At 33.7% G+C, this 20,641-nt stretch overlaps 1 protein-coding gene across 18 annotated transcripts in view; it reads right to left on the bottom strand.

The window, feature by feature from the left end:
- LOC5580230 (microtubule-associated protein tau) overlaps positions 1–20,641 on the bottom strand; it is a 171,077-nt gene that overhangs the window by 72,374 nt on the left and 78,062 nt on the right. For all 18 annotated transcript variants that reach the window (XR_002502057.1, XM_021852597.1, XM_021852594.1 and 15 more), the window contains 2 exons: positions 616–781; positions 353–558 (listed from right to left, as the gene is read on the bottom strand). Coding sequence is in view for 17 of the 18 variants with exons in the window: in XM_021852597.1 (XP_021708289.1) it covers positions 353–558; positions 616–781 (372 nt within the window). In the remaining variant the exon portion in view is untranslated. The remainder of the gene's footprint in view (positions 1–352; positions 559–615; positions 782–20,641) is intronic.

Raw genomic sequence — 20,641 nt, 5'->3', positions numbered from 1 at the left:
CTGTTTGTTGAAGTAATTGGTTACTAATGTAGAATGATTCTATCAACGATATTTCGACACGAGATTCCACAGAGTTGTACGGAATTGATAAGCAAAAACAGAATTGTTTTCAGTTTTTTCTGACACTTCTATCAATTTAGAAACTAAATTCCACAAGGTTGAGAGATTTTAGTTTAGTCATCATGGCTAAAGATTGGAACAAAAGCAAGTAAAAATCTGCACTTTCCTTTCAATGAATGAACCTTTGGCTCAATTCTAAACACGAATCATCATGATTAGAAGAGTTCTAACGTTCAACAGATAAGCTTTCAAAACTTACACAACTTTCCAGCGGATATCCAATTCGACTTACCTTTTTATCACCCCCTTTGGGAACGTATGCTTCGTTTTTGGCTTCGATTCTCGGAGCAGCTTTGATGTCTAGTTTCTTAGTCTCTATTTTAACGTGTCCACCACCGGGTTTGTGCGTTGCATTCTCTAAGGATCCAATTTTCGATCTAACAACCTTCAAATTCGGCGAAGGTGCGGCTCCAACTTGGATCTTATTCATTGGTACTTCTGTAGATGAACAATAAATTATCAATCAAGAAATCAACAGCTTTTTCCAACACTTACTTTTGATTAATGGTTCAGTTGGAAATTCCGGAGTTTTAGCAGTGAGTCGTTGCTTCGAAGTACTTCTGGATCGTGTTTGAGGGGTAATGCTCTCTGGCCTCCGCAATGATGGAATCTTAGTGGGTGATTTCAATGGAGATCCTGGAGAATTTGGACCATTTCGATCCTGATTAAATATGAAACAAATTAATTGATTATTAGAGATTACTGCAGCACCATCAGCATCACCTTAAGTGACCTTTTTAACGAAAATTTCACTCTGTTAGTTTTCTTAAAGAGTTTGTCTTTAATCATTGGTAGATTAAATCTACTGTCCCAGATGTTTAAAAATGAGAACAAGTTGAAAGGTATCTATGTTACCAAATGATTGAAATCATAGGTATGAAGCAGAACTGACACCAAACAATTCTTAGTTGCGGATGTCGACAGAAGACTGAATGCCAAATTCGCTGTGACCGTTTGCAGAAGCAAGCAGACATGAAAAGTGATTAATATCACAAAGTCTAATGAACCATGACTTCAGCACATATTGTTTCAAGTTGTTGGTTAACGACATTTTATTCGATCAAACGTTTTGGATAGGGTAGGTAAACTAGCTGAATGCTACGGTACATAATTCGAGGTCTTTGCGGTGATATTTCTTTGGTAGTAGCTATGTATATAAAAGGAATTCATAGGGTGGCTAATCAGCTAGACATCTTATATAACTTGAATATGAGTATTGTAGATTATCAATTATAATTATTTTTCAATAAGTTATTACATATAATTATCCATTAGATTTATTGGACAGATTTTCGCCTTTTATTCAATTAATGACATATTATTTAACACAACAATAATTTTCTTCATGATTTTTGAAAATGATGTCAAAAAATATTTCACTCAGTAAATTTAACAAAACATGAACCATGTTTCCCCTTAACCCCTCTACCATCAGCTTCCATTTTACCGCAGAAAAAATATTCATATCGTGATAACTTTTTTGTTTTTCAATATTTTTGCACCATTTTTTCACAAGTTCTCAAAAAACTAGTTTAAAAATCCATGTCGATATCAATCATTGGTGATCTGGTTTTGAAGATATTCCGATGTTCCTTGCCGGTAGAGGGGTTAATGTACTGATAGATTATGTTTTTAAGTATTTTCATTAATCATTGACAAAATGAAACATTGATTTAGACCTGTGCGCCACAATCCTTGGAAAATTTTCACTAGGTTTTCTGGATGAATCCACAGAGAAATCTTTGAATACTTGAAGGAATCCTTGTGAGAATTCCAGCAAGATAACAAAGAATCAGAAAAAAATGTTTGAAGGAATCCTAGAAGAATCAGTTCCGGTGAAAAAATTCCAAATGAAACACACTGCTGGAAACCCTCAGTGCCGGACAGCACCCAATACTGGACAAAGTCGAAACATTGAGAAATCATGGTTCAATCAAGATGGTGTATTATTAAAAAAGAAAGCCATTATGTAGACTATTGTTAACGTAGAACAACACATCCTTGAAATATGCATGCTTTTTTTTAAAGTAGAAAAGTTTGGAAATCTTAAAAAAATTGACGTATCCCCAACACATAATTAAGTAATTATTTTGAGTATGAAAAAATACTTTGGATCACGCAAGCATGATCAAACATAATCCTAATTTGATAGTATGAATATATTTTGTACCATTATTGAACTATATATGGACAAATTACAATTTTCGTTAAGCACCTCCTGTCCCTTAGTTTCGGACAGCTTGATTTGTTATATGATATCTTTGTAATAATTGCATCAGTGTCTCAAAATACTTTCATTTTTCATGGGTTCCGTCGATCGTGGTATCAAACATGCAATAAAATTAAGAAGAATGAACATTCAGAACAACATCGTAAAATGTGTTATTTTTCATCATATATGGAAGAGGTTTTTGATAGGCATCTAGTAAACTAAGAAAAACTCAAATTATTCTTGTAAATGTTCCAAATGCATTTAATTGGTAATTATAAACTATTCCTATAGTATACACATTCAATAATGTTCAAATTTACAGAATTCGAGGCATTTTCAGATCGTGTCCGGTATTGGGTGCCACCTATCAAGATCGATCAATTTGGTACTAAAATACATCATCAAAATGCAATGTCAAAATTCATATTTATATTTTCAAATTTATTTTTGTACACTATGAAAATGATAATATTTACTATAAATGGGTAACACGAGCCCATAATTATTAATATAGTGGCTTAGTCCGATACTGGGGGATCTCCCCCTACTCACAATTTCATAGAACAATCCCTGGAAGCATTTGCAGTAGAATCTTTTTATAAACTCAAGAAAGAATCACGTGAGGAATTTCAGAAGGGCATCCTATATAAGTTCCATTGATGGATACCTAAAATTTTTCAATAATAAATCTCTGATGAAATTTGAATAACTATTTGATTTTCATTAATTGTTATTAACATTTATTTTATATCTATTATAACTAATCATAATGATTTTAAGAGTTTACTCAATGCATCCATGGAAAAAATCATGAATGAATAGCAACGCATCTTTTTAAGAAACCTCTTGAAGGAATGCGTGCAGAAATTCTAAGAGAAACCCTTGAACTAATTCTTAGAGAAACTTTGTAAGAAATCAATGACAAACATTATAAGTAAATTATTGAGAATCTACTTTTTCTTCTTTCTAGCGTTACGTACCAACAGAGGCAGAGCCTACTTCTTAGCTTGGAGTTCATATGAGCATTTCCACAGGGCTTTAGAAAATTTCGTCGAATGACGTTTGGTCGAAAGTACATTTCGTCGAATGGACATTTGGTCGAAAAGGTTTATTTGCAACAGAAATCATATTATCATATCACATATCTGTGGTCAAAACGACATTTCATGGAAAGGACAGTGGTCGAATCTAAATAGTATGAAAACGAAGGTTTACGTTTAGTCTGACTTTCGTCGATGGTAGCATTTTGTCGCTTATACAAGAGTAATTGAATAATTGTAAAAGTATCAGTTATTTTTTCAACAATCTATATGCGATAAGCATAATTTTGAAATACAATTTGATGGACATTCTCCCAAAATATTGATCAACCTCTTGCGTTTTTTGACATTTCATGCTGCTTTTTTGTTCAGGCATGTTCTGTGATTTGACATAAGCTGATCTTTAATGAAAGCAAGCCAACTTTTGTCACCTCAGTCCCTTTCCCGAAACATAAGCACATTTTTATATTTTATTAATTCAAAGCTTTTACTGCAAACTTCACTCTTCACCCAAGGTCATCAACACTGTCAGCAAAGTCATATATTTGCATGAGGAATGTTATTAAGCTGGAAGTGACAATAAGCCAATTGGCCATAAGTAGATTAACCGACACCTAACATTCACTTCGCAATAAAGGTTTTCCTTGAAGCATTTTTTTTTCTGCCGTTTCAATTATGATTTCCGCTTTCAAAAATCTTACCCACGTCAATACGCTGCAAGACCCGGAATTCAAAGAAAGATCTCAAGCACTCTCTCCGAATACTTCCATCAAATGAAGAACAACAGTTCATTACGAAGAACAATGACATTTCAAAAGAATATAAGGTAATAAAAACATTATGTCTACATCGTTGAGAATTAAAATAACTTGTTGAGCAGTTCTTCAAAGAATGATGATATTTTCAAAGAATAATAAATTCACTTAATATTTCAGTCAATGTACAAAAAACCTACTTCTAAAAAATTCAAAATCATTGAAATCCTCGATTTTTGCTTAACTTCAATTTACAAATAAAAAGATGTTTGGAAAGTAAAAATAAGACTACATAGAATGTCCCGTTTTTTATTCAACAACAGTTTATTCGAAAGAATACGTTATCTAACCAACTTTGCGTAACTTAGAAACAATAATTAACCATTTGAAAATAAGCTTTCAACCATATTTTTGTTCAACTAAACGTCGTTTGACCAAAATAAATGTTCCAAACCAATTCGACCAAATGTCCTTTCGACCAAATGTACTTCCTACCAAATGCCATTCGACCAAATGTAATTCGACGAAATTTCCTAAAGCCGTGTATAAGCGACATAATCTTAATTCCGACGATTATCGGACTTAACGTAAAACATTAGATTGGACATAAGTCACATAACATAAGTGGAACTCGAGCTCAAAAAGTGGCACCCACTTTAATATTTGCATGCTGGTATAAGGACATCGAAATGTCAAATGAGTTACACCACTATTCATCAATCGACATTGCACATTGGGCCAGACCGCAAAATTAGATGAAAAAAAAAATTTTGACTATGAAGATAATTTTTTAGAACAAAAATGGCTTAGGCAAAAATGTTACATATGATGAGGACTACATTTTGACATTAAGTGTTAGGGTGGTCCAACAAAATGCGGAAATATTTTTTGCCAACTTTTATGCTCTGAAATTTAACGCTTTGAAGTGTTCTATCAAGTTGATCTTTGTTTAATTTTGAACAACTTTGCCGAAGACGCCAATCTTGTAAGTCTACTGTAGCCGTTGCTATGGCGTTTTCAATGATGTAGGGTAGGGTGGTCAATGAAAAATTGATATTTTGCCCTTAACTTTTTTATTTCCAATTCTATCAAAATTACGCATTCTACAAAGATCAAGAACTAGTTGAAACGCGTGTTTTGGGGAAACAGTTAAGTTATTCTATTCATTCGTTTATGAGATATGTATGACCATTTTTATTCAAAAAATCACATTTTTCGAACGTCAATATCTCAAAAAGCGGGAACAACGGGGATGCAATTTGCACAGGATCTGAAAGGTATAACTTGGAGGTTCAAATGGTTTATTGTATCACTGGAGAATATTTGAGGATTTATTGTATAATTTTAAAATATTTGTATGGCGAAATACATTTAACGAATTATTTCTCCAAATTGGAAACTATTTTTGAAAAAATATTTGGAACCAATTGTGTGTGCTGATGATGGTTATCACGCCTACTAAATATTTTTTGACTAATGATTTCATTTACGAGAAATTTGAAGTTAGATGCCTTTCCCCATACAAAATAAAAAGAGAAAACTGCTGATCAACTATGGACAAGAGCAAAGCAGGTAATCCATTGCAAAGTAATTTTTCTACAAAACCAAAAAGCATTACCAATTTCATAGTCTATTTTTTTTTTTAATTTAATCACTATCAACCATACACAGCCTGTTCATTGGAAATATACAACGAATCAAAACATTTTCGTTGATGATTTAAAACACTAAACAATCAGAATCATATTACCAACACGCGGTTTTTGAATGGCGTGTTGGTTGAAATATTTCACCGATATATGTCAACAAATTACCAGGAAGTGGAAGTCAATTGCAACTCAAATTTATTGTGTTTGAACCTATTTTATTCCCTGGGAGTAGTAATGACTTTCTAGTTCGATGTCAAAAAAAACAGATTAGATTGATTTGTATGCTAAATTATTTATATGAATAGGATTTATTCGTGCTGTTCGGAATATGAATCACAGTGATCGGAATATGTGGCAGAATAATCACAGTGATTGACAATGGAAACAAAATGTTGTTCAATACTTTTGCGAAAAAATTACAATAAAATGAGATATATTATTATCTCCTTTTATTATAAGATTTTCGGGGCTTTCCTTAGCCGAGTGGTTAGAGTCTGCGGCTACAAAACAACGCCATGCTGAAGATGTCTGGATAGAAAACTGCTGATCAACTATGGACAAGAGCGAAGCAGGTAATCCATTGCAAAGTAATTTTTCTACAAAACCAAAAAGCATTACCAATTTCATAGTCTATTTTTTTTTTATTTAATCACTATCAACCATACACAGCCTGTTCATTGGAAATATACAACGAATCAAAACATTTTCGTTGATGATTTAAAACACTAAACAATCAGAATCATATTACAAACACGCGGTTTTTGAATGGCGTGTTGGTTGAAATATTTCACCGATATATGTCAACAAATTACCAGGAAGTGGAAGTCAATTGCAACTCAAATTTATTGTGTTTGAACCTATTTTATTCCCTGGGAGTAGTAATGACTTTCTAGTTCGATGTCAGAAAAAACAGATTAGATTGATTTGTATGCTAAATTATTTATATGAATAGGATTTATTCGTGCTGTTCGGAATATGAATCACAGTGATCGGAATATGTGGCAGAATAATCACAGTGATTGACAATGGAAACAAAATGTTGTTCAATACTTTTGCGAAAAACTTACAATAAAAGGAGATATATTATTATCTCCTTTTATTATAAGATTTTCGGGGCTTTCCTTAGCCGAGTGGTTAGAGTCTGCGGCTACAAAACAACGCCATGCTGAAGATGTCTGGGTTCGGTTCAGGATCTTTTCGTAAAGGAAATTTCCTTGAATTCCCTGGGCAAAGATTATCATCATATCTGCTACACGATATACGAATGCGAAAATGGCAACTTTGGCAAAGAAAGCTCTTGTAGCATGATAGACTTGCATTACAAAGTTAATATTCAAAAAACATAAATAATTCATCTCAAGCATTAGAACATGTTCATGTTCCGATGTTCATAAAGAATATCAAATTACAGAACGTTTCCTAGCTCTCACAAATCCTTAAGAGTGTGAAAAGCATAAAACAGTAAAACTAAATTTCACATCAACTGAAATGCTGAACCTTCCCACGATCATAAAAACCTTACTTCACAATTCCCAAGCATTCATATCATGCTAACATTCAAACCAAATTATTGCCAACCTTTTCCAAATTACAACTCAGGCAATGACCCATGTCATTGTCACTACACTCTGACGCCAACGATCATTCCAGACAATCGATATATGCAATAGCGTAATTCGATCTCCTTGCCTACGCCAAGTGCATCGTTCTCACGATGCAAGAGGCCAATGGTTATATTTCTTTTCGCTTATAATGCATAGTGCTAAATTCTGATTGGCTTATATTTACATACCAAAAGTTAACTCCAAGTACCGCCTCTTTTAGAACACTTTTAGAACATAAGCAATTCAATGATTGTAAGACTTCTTGTAAGTAAAAATGATTCTAAATAAAGATAATCTTGTAGACAACGGAACAATCAACAAGTCTAAAATTTAATACGGTAAAATTAATACGGTAAATGGCGACCGGTGACTTTCGAATCTTTCGGAGTCCGAAGTGGATTATTATTGATCACCAACTAGATGATCTAGTGATTGATTTTGCATGAAGCAAACAAGTGAAAAAACAAAACAAAAATCGGAAGTTTTTCAAACAGTGCTAGTGAGATTCAAGTGATAAGTGAGATTCAATTATGGGAAAAGGCGCATCAAAGTCGTCCAACGAAGGCGACGCAAATGTTCAAATAACTAATCTCCTAGAAAACCATCAACAGTTCCATGAGGAAAATGCATTAAAGTTGTGGCTAATTTTGGTGATGGTTGGTATCCAAACAGTGATAATGGTTTACAACATGATAAAGAAGAACACTCGAAAAAATGCACTCAAAGCAGCTAAGAGTATTGCTGTACTGGAAAAAGTTTGAGTAAGAAATCAAGTGCAGTGAATAAAAATAAACATTTTAAATCATTCGATAAAAATAAACTGAAGAATCGCGTGACACAAGAAAATCCCGCGGTGCAGTGAATTGAAAACGAAAATTAATTATCCACGGGCGAACCGGCAACTTGGAGCCGCCCCAACAAAGGGCAAACCGGCAACATGGAGCTGCCCCTACGAAGATGAGAACGTACAGTTAGAACAACATCAACAAGCAGCAGCAGTGACCGAGGTGCAACGATCGTGCCAGAGCCAGGAACATGGCGATGAGCAGAATTACCCGTAGGAAGACAACTATTGGTGAGCGTATCAAATCCGTAATTGATTACTAACATTAATTAATAATTTTCATATGTGAATTGTGCATTGTAAATCTACTTTTATAATTATATTGGAAAATAACAGAAGAATGAATATTCCCCATTAAGAAATAATATGTTATGATTTATATGGTGAACATAAATGAAAGTTTATGCCTTTATTAGTAAATTTCATTTGGTATTGATATTTTTCTTAACTATATGAATTATAATTAAAATTTTAAAATGAATGACATTGAATGGGAAGATTTTCTCAAATTTTTAAATGAAGTTGAAAAGGGTAATGGTCCAGAACCATTTGCACCTTTTGAAAGAAACACAACCCCCCGTACGTGGGAAGAATTGATAGCAAGAATTGAAAATTTGCCAGGAGACGATCCAATCACATGGTTGCCCCTGAGCGAAAAACCATAAAAGAAAAATTTTATTTTTTTTTATTATGCAATTAACCTTATGATCAACTTTAAAAGTTTTCAATGAGTGGAATTGAATTAGAAATACAAAATTTAATTGGAAAACTACATAATATTAAAACAAACTTAAAAAAATCTCCTTTTAGAAGATACCTTAAAAGTACTCTAAAGGATAAAATTCTTTTAACTAAAACCATATACAATAAAGTCGTACAAACTCTTTTGAAATATGAAGATGTTTTAGATAATAGACATGTTGATTTCTTTATAAAAGCAGCACGTCTTGATTATGATGAAATAATTTATATACTAGAAACAAAACTTAAGAAATATTCAAAACCAATATCATTAAAATCACTTAGTTACGCAATAATATTCAATATTAGACTGATCAAGATTTCAAAAAAAAGTAAAATGGCATTGAACATAAAAACAGCATCTGAATTAGCATCACTGATTCCCTCTTACGATGGAAATCCAGGAGGTGTAAAATCATTTATTGATGCTATCAGATTGGTGCAAACTATAGTGCCAGCAGATCAGCAAGCCCCTGCCATTCAGCTCATTTTGACTAGGTTGACTGGTAAGGCCAGAGATTTGTTTACTGGCGTTCCGGCTAATTACCAAGAAATTGTGGATAAAATTTCTGCTGACTGCACTGACAAAAGCAGTTCAGAATTAGCTCTCGCTAACTTGAAAAATATTAAACCAAAAAAAGGCCAAGAAACTTCTGGGTTTACCAAGGAAGTAGACATACTAGCAGATAAATTGAAACAAGCTTACATTAGAGAAGAAGTACCTAATGAAGTAGCAAAAAAATTAGCAAACAAGGCTGCCATTCAATCCTTGATTATCGCATCACAGAAGCAGGAAACAAAAATGCTTTTGAAAGTTGGAAAATTTGATTCGCTTTCTGAGGCATTGAATATCGTTGTGGAAAACGAGAATTTTAACAACGAACCATCTGTGTCAATGTTACAGATGAGAAAGAAATTTCCTCAAAATAAGCCAAGTTATCAATCAAATTATCAAAATCGCAACAATGGCAACAACTCTAGAGGTAATTTTAGAGGTTTCACACGTAATAATACGCGTCAAACCACACCAAATTTTCCTCAACAATCATCAAACAGATTTTTAAGATACAATTACCAAAATACCAATCATCAACATCCAAGACAACAAAACTGGAACCATTCCGGTAATAGACGATTATATCATATGAATGAGGTAGATGGTTCAATGCTTTCCAGTCAATTTGCGCCAAACGGTGCATTGCCTCAACCGGTAAGTATGGTGCCAAGTAACATGATGCCACCGCAAAGGCAACACCAACAACCTCAACAAGTTCCAAATCATTTTTTAGGAACAACAGGTCTGTTCCCGTACTCACGATGAATCTGAACGCGTCCAATTTCATATCGGTCAATGTTCAGATGACAAACACTACAAACACATTCATAATAGATTGTGGAGCAGACATATCTATTTTCAAACGTAGCAAAATACACCCCAGCTATCTAATAAATATAACGGAGAAGATCAAGTTAACAGGTATCACTGATGACACGGTTGAAACCATCGCGTCAGCAGTAACTGACCTATATTTTGAAGGAGGACTGTGCATCAAGCATAAATTCCACCTTGTAAATGATGAATTCCCTATTATGACAGACGGCATTTTAGGCCGCGATTTCTTAAGTTCCCATAGATGCATAATTGATTATGAGTCTTGGTTACTTAAGTTTAATGTAAATAATGAAGAAATAACTATACCAATTCAAGACAACTTAAACAATGGCTTTATCTTACCGAAAAGAAGTGAAGTCATTAGGCGAATTATAAATATTCCATATACATACGATATGGTTGTGCATTCACAGGAAATATTGCCAGGCGTTTTCTGTGGAAATACTATCATATCATCTAATAACCCTTATGTTAAATTTATCAACACTACAGAAAATCCTGTACATATATTGTATTCACGATTCCAACCTATAATGGAACCACTCTATAATTACCATATAATGAAAATTAATAGTAGTATTAAAAATAAGAAGAATCGTCAGCAAGACATTCTGAATCAAATTAAAACTATTGGAATACCTTTAGATGCAGTAAAAGGTTTACAGAACCTCATTGCAGAATATCACGACATTTTTAGTTTACCTGATGATGTTTTAACCTTTAACAATTTTTATACTCAGGAAATTCCTCTGCAGGACAACTGTCCGATATATATTCCGAATTACAAAAACTTACATGCCCAAACCAATGAAATTCAGAAACAAGTGGATAAGATGCTGGGTGAAAACATTATCGAACACTCAGTATCCCCATATAATTCTCCAATTTTGTTGGTACCGAAAAAATCGGATACTAATGACAAGAAATGGCGTTTAGTTGTCGATCTTCGACAGCTTAACAAAAAAATCCTTGCTGATAAATTTCCTCTCCCCAGGATTGATACTATTTTGGATCAATTGGGAAGAGCTAAATATTTTTCCACGTTGGACTTGATGTCTGGTTTTCATCAAATCCCACTAGATGAGAACTCAAGAAAATTCACAGCGTTTTCAACACAGTCTGGACATTATCATTTTACGCGTTTACCATTTGGATTAAATATAAGTCCAAATAGTTTCCAGCGTATGATGACAATCGCCATGGCTGGATTGACACCCGAATTAGCTTTTATTTATATTGATGACATCATTGTGATTGGTTGTTCAGTAAACCACCATCTAATGAATCTTACACAAGTTTTTGACAGATTGAGACACTATAATTTAAAACTCAATCTAAGTAAATGTAAATTTTTTCAATCAGAAGTGACTTATCTAGGTCACAAAATAACTGATAAAGGAATATTACCTGATCCTTCTAAATTTGATACAATTAAAAATTATCCAGTTCCATCCAATGCGGATGATGTTAGACGATTTGTAGCTTTCTGCAATTACTACAGGAAATTTGTTCCAAACTTTGCAAAAATTGCTAGTCCTTTGAATAATTTACTTAAGAAAAATTCAAAATTTATGTGGACGGATGAATGTCAATATTCATTCGAATCATTACGCAATTATTTAATGTCACCAATGATTCTTCAATATCCTGATTTTAATAAACAATTTATTTTGACGACAGATGCTTCAGACATTGCTTGTGGAGCAGTACTGTCTCAACAATTTGAAAATAGCGAGCTACCGATAGCTTTCGCAAGTAAAACCTTTACGAAAGGAGAAAAAAATAAACCAGTAATTTTGAAAGAGTTAACAGCGATACATTGGGCTATTAACTACTTTAAACCTTATTTGTATGGAAAAAAGTTCGTTGTAAGAACAGACCATAGACCGCTAGTATTCCTGTTTGGAATGAAAAATCCAAACTCGAAACTCACAAATATGCGTTTAGACTTAGAAGAATTTGACTTTGTCGTAGAATACATACAAGGCAAAGCTAATGTAATCGCAGACGCACTGTCACGCATTGTCACAACGTCTAAAGAATTGAAAAATATAAATATTTTGAAGGTTAATACAAGAGCAATGACCCGAGAACAAAATCAAACTACAACACCCGCAGAAACACCAAAGGTTACTGTTAGTAAAGAGCCTGATCACCTCTCTACTTACGTAACTGAAAATCCAAGCATTACCAACAAATTGCATAAGTTAAGAATTAGTTATGATAACAATGTTCTTGAAATGATAATTTTTTCAAAGAACAGTAAAAAACATGTTGCATCAGTGCAACAACAGTTTATAAGAAACGGAAGTCAAACACTTGAGTTTGCTCTTCTGAAATTAGAAAAATTATTACTTACGATGAAAATTAAAAAGATTGCTTTATCTTCGGATAATGAACTTTTCAAGTTATGGCCTATAAATATTTTCAAAAAAATAACAAATGAAAAAGTTAGACACGTGCAAATAATAATTTACAATCCGCCAAAATTCATAACGGATAAAAATGAAATACATGAAATAATTAGAATTAACCATGAGACCCCATTAGGAGGTCATATTGGACAACATAGACTTTATCTCAAGATAAGAGAAAAATATAAATGGAAGGATATGAAAGGTTGCATATCACAGTTCGTAAAATCCTGTGAATTATGTAAAAAAAATAAAATTACTAAACATACTAAAGAAAATATGATAGTTACCACAACACCTTCCACACCATTTGAAGTGATTTCAATTGATACAGTTGGACCACTTCCATTAAGTAATAACAAAAATAGATACATAATTACAATCCAATGTGATTTAACGAAGTATGTTGTTTTAATACCAACGGCAAGCAAAGAAGCTAATGTCATTGCCAAGGCATTAGTCGATCATTTCATATTAGTGTACGGAAATTTCCTTGAATCGAGGTCAGATCAAGGAACCGAATTTAAAAATCAAACCTTAGAACAAATTTGCAAAATTTTGGAAATTAAACAAAACTTTTCAACGGCTTATCATCCCCAAACTATTGGTTCATTAGAGAGAAATCACAGATGTTTGAATGAATATCTGAGATCTTTTACAAATGAACACCATACAGATTGGGATGATTGGTTAAAATTTTACAGTTTTTCCTATAACACCACTCCACATTCAGATCATCAATTTACACCATTTGAATTAGTTTTTGGCAGAAAAGCTCAACTACCCAACGAAATATACGAAAAAGGCATAGAACCACTTTATAATTACGAGGACTATTATCATGAACTTAAATTTAAAATTCAGAAATCAAATGAAACCGCTAGAAGAAAATTAATTGATCAAAAATTAATACGAACAAATCAAGCAAATCAAAATATCAACCCAATAAATCTAAATATTGGAGATTTAGTATATTTAACCGTAGAAAACAGAAAAAAACTTGATTCATTTTATTCAGGACCTTATAAAATAGTCGAAATCAATGACCCAAATTGTAAAATTAATCACTATTTGACACAAAATAATGAGAATATTACAGTTCACAAAAATCGACTTATTAAAGCATAAAAATAAAAAAAAAAAAAAAAACACAAAGTTTTGATTTAATTATTGTATCGATAACTAACAATAAATTTTAATACAAAAGAGATCCACCGAGCCTAACACCCATAAAAAAGAGAATAAAACACAAAAAAAAAAATGACAATCAAATGGGGTAGGTAAAATTTCTTAGTATAACACTAAGAAGCTTGAAATTCGATAGGATCAAATAAGTATATTTTTTTATGTAAACGGTATTTGGAGCATAGCTATACACGAGTAATTTTTCTTCGATACATTACTCTCCCGAAGGGTGGAGGTGTAGCATGATAGACTTGCATTACAAAGTTAATATTCAAAAAACATAAATAATTCATCTCAAGCATTAGAACATGTTCATGTTCCGATGTTCATAAAGAATATCAAATTACAGAACGTTTCCTAGCTCTCACAAATCCTTAAGAGTGTGAAAAGCATAAAACAGTAAAACTAAATTTCACATCAACTGAAATGCTGAACCTTCCCACGATCATAAAAACCTTACTTCACAATTCCCAAGCATTCATATCATGCTAACATTCAAACCAAATTATTGCCAACCTTTTCCAAATTACAACTCAGGCAATGACCCATGTCATTGTCACTACACTCTGACGCCAACGATCATTCCAGACAATCGATATATGCAATAGCGTAATTCGATCTCCTTGCCTACGCCAAGTGCATCGTTCTCACGATGCAAGAGGCCAATGGTTATATTTCTTTTCGCTTATAATGCATAGTGCTAAATTCTGATTGGCTTATATTTACATACCAAAAGTTAACTCCAAGTACCGCCTCTTTTAGAACACTTTTAGAACATAAGCAATTCAATGATTGTAAGACTTCTTGTAAGTAAAAATGATTCTAAATAAAGATAATCTTGTAGACAACGGAACAATCAACAAGTCTAAAATTTAATACGGTAAAATTAATACGGTAAACTCTCAGTTAACCCGTTAACGCCCAAGGTATCTCACAATTGGAATTCAGCTCCGTTTTTGTTATTCATAGTCGTATAGAACTACTTTGAGTTCTAAGTTGAATTATTAACACTTGATTACGGATGTCATCGGTTCATGGTAAGGAATACGTGCTACCCGGACTGATCGTTGATCAAGAATGTTTATTAAGAATATTCAAGTTACCCTGCTTAGCCTAAGGAGGTAGTGGGAATCAGTTATTTCATTTCATTATTTACTCGATCACCAATCAGTGATCGATACTAAATTTTGGGCGGAGAGAGTGAGCAAGAGAACATACGGAGAAGGCTCTTAGCAACAAGTCGCTTGACGACGTTGCGCCGAGTTTGCATTGCGTGAAATATGAGTATTTTATTGGGCACAGTTGGAAGTCATCGACCATGCTTATGCACTCGTTTGCATTTCATGGCATAGGCAGTTCGATGGCATAGGAACAAATATTTCTCAGAAATGGGATAACTAATATGTGTGATGCACATGTTACACCATCCCCCTAAGGAAAAATAGTTAACCGAATATTAGCATTTTCAAAACGTATAATTCTGATTCCGACAACCTCTCACAATTTCTCTTATTTATTTATTGTAAGTATTAATTATGTAGATATATAGTTATGTATGTGTATTCCTTCCCTTTCTAAAGAATGATTTTATGTATTAAAATCATTTGCAAGATTATATGTATTCGCTTATTTAATTATTCGATTTTTATGTACTACTTGGTTTTCGTTAGTTAAACAATTTTTTATGGTAACATTAGGGTGCTGTATTGCAATTATTTCATATGGGCCTGAATATACGTTATCCAGTTTCCTTCTATTCTCTTTTTTCAGATAGACCTTGTCGTGTAACTTGACATCTATAGGGTTTGCGTTTTGAGAGTGTTTTACTATTCTAGTTGTTTTGCTTTTTTCCAAAAGTGTTTTTGCTTTAAGCGCAGTTACTTGAATTTTGTATTTCAATTCTGTTAAATACGAGTCATAATTATATTGCGGATCTATGGATATGATGTTTTCGATGGAGCTTGGTGTGTTAGCTACTCTACCAAAAACCAATTCAAAAGGGCTGAAATTATGGGCTGAATGTATGGTTGTATTGTAACAAAACGTGTAGTATTGTAACCAGGTGTCCCAGTCATCATGTTGTTCATTAATGAAATGCCTAAGATATTCGTTAAGAACGCGATGATTCCTTTCAAGACTACCTATGGTTTCTGGGTGATATGCTGTTGAGAATTTTTGGTTGATTAAGAGAAATTCACAAATGTTTTTGAACAGTTCGTTTTTGAATTCTGTTCCGAGATCTGATTTTATAGCTATCGGGCAACCATAACCATATACCTTGATCAAATCAAAAGCTTTCGCTAAAGTCTGTGCATTTTTATCTGGAATTGGTGCGATTATTATATACTTGGACAGATCGCATTGCATAGTTAATGCGTATCTGTTCCCAAGTTTTGATTTTGTAAGTGGTCCGATGGTGTCAATTGAGACTAACTCAAAGCACTTGGTCGGAGTTGTTGTTTCTACAAAATTTTCTTTAATTCTTATTCTGTGTTTATTTCTTATGCACTTATCGCATCGTTTTATGTACTCTGCGATAGTACGTTTCATGTTTGTCCAGTAATATTTTGATTTTAGTCGTTTTAATAATCTACCAGTACCAATATGACCTCCCGTAGGTGTGTCATGGTTTTCAGAGATTATCCTTCTTATAGTTTCGTCGTCATTAATTATTTGTGCTGGCACGTAAAGTATTATCTTCGCACATTTTAAAATTTCGTTGCATGCTTTTTTGAATGTTTCTCGAGAAATCAGTGTTAATATTTTATCATTCATTTTCATAGCTAGCGTTTTTATTTCTGTTTTCTTGGCCATATTATCTAGGGTCTGCAGACTTTCTTGCAATTCAATGTTGCTACCGTTATAGAATATTTGCGCTTGAGCAATTATTCTTTTCTGGTTCTTTGTTAAAATGTGTATGCATAACTTATTGTCGTCAAAGTCAAAAATAACTTTCGGCATATTATAAGCATCTAAGTTATTGACTGATTCATATGCCCTAAGGTGATCAATCTCAGTGACAAGTGAATTAGTATTTGTCGTATCATTGTGTTGCGTATTTCGTTTTTTGGTCATGTTTCTCGTTTGAACTGGTAAACACGAAATATTTTTGAGTTCATCAGAGTCGATAAAAATTCGCGAAAGAGCATCAGCGCTGACATTTTCTTTGCCTTTCACGTACTCTATATCGAATGTGTACTCTTCTAACTCGAGTCTCATCCGTGTCAATTTTGACGAGGGATTTTTCATAGAGAATAAGTATACGAGTGGACGGTGGTCTGTTTTCACAGTAAACCGTCTCCCATATAAATATGGTCTAAAATAAGTAATCGCCCAATGAATGGCTGTAAGCTCTTGTTCAATGGTCGATTTGTTTTTCTCGCCTTTAGTAAAATTTTTACTCGCATATGCAATTGGGAGTTCAATGTCACCGTGTTTTTGCGTAAGTACAGCTCCACTGGCTATTTTGGAGGCATCTGTATATAAAATAAATTTTTGTGTAAAATCAGGGAATTTCAGAATGACTGGTGATAATAATTTTCGCTTAAGTGTCTCGAATGCATTTTGGCATTCTGTAGTCCACTCAAATTTAGCGTTTTTCTTTAATAGGTTATTTAAAGGGGCTGCGATGTCCGAAAAATATGGTATGAATCGACGGTAATAGTTTGTGAATGCGACGAATCTTCTTACTTCATCTGCATCTCTTGGTGTTGGAAAGTTCAAAATTGTTGAATACTTGGCTTTGTCCGGTTGAATACCTTCAGAAGAAATTTGATGTCCTAAATAGGTTACATCTGGGCAAAAAAATTTACACTTTTTGGGATTGAGTTTTAGGTTGTATTTTTGAAGAGCTTTGAAGACTTTTTCCAGGTTTGAAAAGTGATGACTTATTGAGCATCCAATCACAATTATATCGTCAATGTAAAGAAATGCGCATTCCGCATTCCTTGCATGCATTTAATGCTGCTATGGTACCATTTAATTTCTCTCCATCACCATTAAAAGGCAAAATTAACTGCGGAATAATTTTCACTATTTCCATTATATTCGCCATCTTTAGATGATTATTCAATCTGTTTGTGAAGATAATCGCGGTAGCCACTCCTTTGAATGATTTTAGGTTTGTTTGCTTTTTCTCTTTAATTAATCTTATTATCGTTTCGTATACTAATTTTGTTTTTTCAAATATTAGTGCATGTTGCTCGCTATCACCTAATTTACTAGTAATTTGTTTGTATAATTCCGTAGCTGTAGCTAACTTTTTATTTAGAATTCTGGTTGAAGACCTTACTTCACTCTTTGACTTTAGTTCTTCTAATAATAATTTCAAAGAGTTGTATTTGTCTTTCATGACAATTTACCAAATATCTAACAATGTTTGAAAAAATAATTTTTAAAACTACTCACGATACATGCGTTTTACCCATGCATTTGTTGAAAACTTCCTGTCTCTGCTGCTTGCTGATGAACGACATTGGCTCGCGTCTCCACACGAGTGTATTTCAGGTGGAGGCGCTCTCCTCAACACCTTGATGGTTTAGTAGATAGTGGATGGCGGAGGCGCTCTCCTCAACGCTCACCCCTGTTGGTATTCAGTACGCAGGAACACTCGTTCGGTATTTTCGTGGGCTTTGATTAGCTTCATCGCTGATAACACTTTTCGATATTTTTAGGCACACATCATAGATGGTGGCTTCGTTTGAACTGTTTATTTTTCTGTATCACTCACATTGGTTGTGATTGTCCCTTAGCTGGGGGGTTTTCACTTTTAACAAATTTCTTCGATTAGCGTTTTGTCTTAGACACTTTGAGATCTTATTTCGTCTTTGATTTAAACCTGTAATGAGGCGACCGATTTTGCAACTTTCAAGGCCTCTCTACGGGAGTGCTTTTTATACATCACGTACACTGTAATGGCTAATTGGAGGCACACGATAACCATTATCACAGTTAATTTCAAGTCGTGGCTTTCATGCATTTCAGCATGCGTTTCTAACTGGTTTTGGATCAAAAATTGTGGATCCCCACTGTTATTAACTGGTTTTGAATTTGTTTTTCCCATATTGATTATGGGTTACTAAAATGTTACTGGAACACTTGTTAACACTTGCTCTTTTCTTAAGCACTTTTACTGCAGACTTTTGTCACCTGTTCGCGGTCAGCCATATAGAACTACTTTGAGTTCTAAGTTGAATTATTAACACTTGATTACGGATGTCATCGGTTCATGGTAAGGAATACGTGCTACCCGGACTGATCGTTGATCAAGAATGTTTATTGAGAATATTCAAGTTACCCTGCTTAGCCTAAGGAGGTAGTGGGAATCAGTTATTTCATTTCATTATTTACTCGATCACCAATCAGTGATCGATACTAAATTTTGGGCGGAGAGAGTGAGCAAGAGAACATACGGAGAAGGCTCTTAGCAACAAGTCGCTTGACGACGTTGCGCCGAGTTTGCATTGCGTGAAATATGAGTATTTTATTGGGCACAGTTGGAAGTCATCGACCATGCTTATGCACTCGTTTGCATTTCATGGCATAGGCAGTTCGATGGCATAGGAACAAATATTTCTCAGAAATGGGTACCACTGGTGTGGTCCTTTTTTGGAAGAACTGAAAGGATTACTAACATGTGTGATGTACATGTTACTGTCGTATTCCCATAAATTAAACCTTATTTCACCAAAAAAATTCATGTCTATGGTGGGGATCCAAAAAAATTCTTGAAATTGTGTCGTCCATATCTAGCTGTTCTATAAGTTTATTTTCAAGATTAATCAAAAATATTTTCATGCTCTCTGACCCATTACAATATAAACAAGTTGGAAAAAACTGCTGGTGAGGGGTAATTCATAAATTACGTCACGTACAGAAGAGGAAGGGAGGGTTACAATGAAACGTGACTACCCATATAAAAATTGGAATCCATACAAAAAATGTGATACAGAGGAAAATTGAGGAGGATGAATATGGCAAAACTTTGCGTGACGTAATTTATGGACGTATCCTGATCAAGAAATTGCAACATAAAGAAAACAAATTTCAGAGGCGAAAGATGCATGCCAGAACTAAATCATTTAGTGACTTCAATTCAATGTACATGTACAATTATGCACACTTAAACCATTTATACCAAAAACAAAATAAAATCTTACATCAAATATTCTGATTTTAGAAAAAAAACCTACAGATATTTTAGAATAGTCTTCATAAAGATTATATAAAACATGCCAGCTGGTAATGGAAACATAATTATCAAAATATTTTTTTTCTGGGTCAAGTTATTAGTATAGAATGTGACTCGGATCTGACAGTGATCAAAATATATATTTGGCAATATCAGAATTTCGTTAGTGCTGATCAAAAATTAGTCCTTCAGTCCAATGACAGTCATATATTGGACTCCAACTATTACATGCTTTACAGATGTGAATATTTGAAACCAACATTATTCGGCTATAACGTTGAAGTTACTGCATCACTGATGCATATAGTCTTATTCACCGATAGAACCGAATCCACGCGGTCCAAGATTTTTGACACTAGAGCTGGCCAGAATACCTGGGGAGCATACTGAAGCGTGTCAGCTCAAATGTCACAATTCTTGGACCGAGTGAGTTCAGCAAGGAAGGCTCTCCACTGCTACCTCAACGTGTCGCTGGTTCTAAAAAGTAAAGAACC

This window comes from Aedes aegypti, chromosome 1, assembly GCF_002204515.2.
Source record: "Aedes aegypti strain LVP_AGWG chromosome 1, AaegL5.0 Primary Assembly, whole genome shotgun sequence".
Taxonomy (NCBI): Eukaryota; Metazoa; Arthropoda; class Insecta; order Diptera; family Culicidae; genus Aedes; species Aedes aegypti.
The sequence above is the reverse complement of the archived record's forward strand: the minus strand, read 5'-3'. Positions and strand labels throughout refer to the sequence as shown.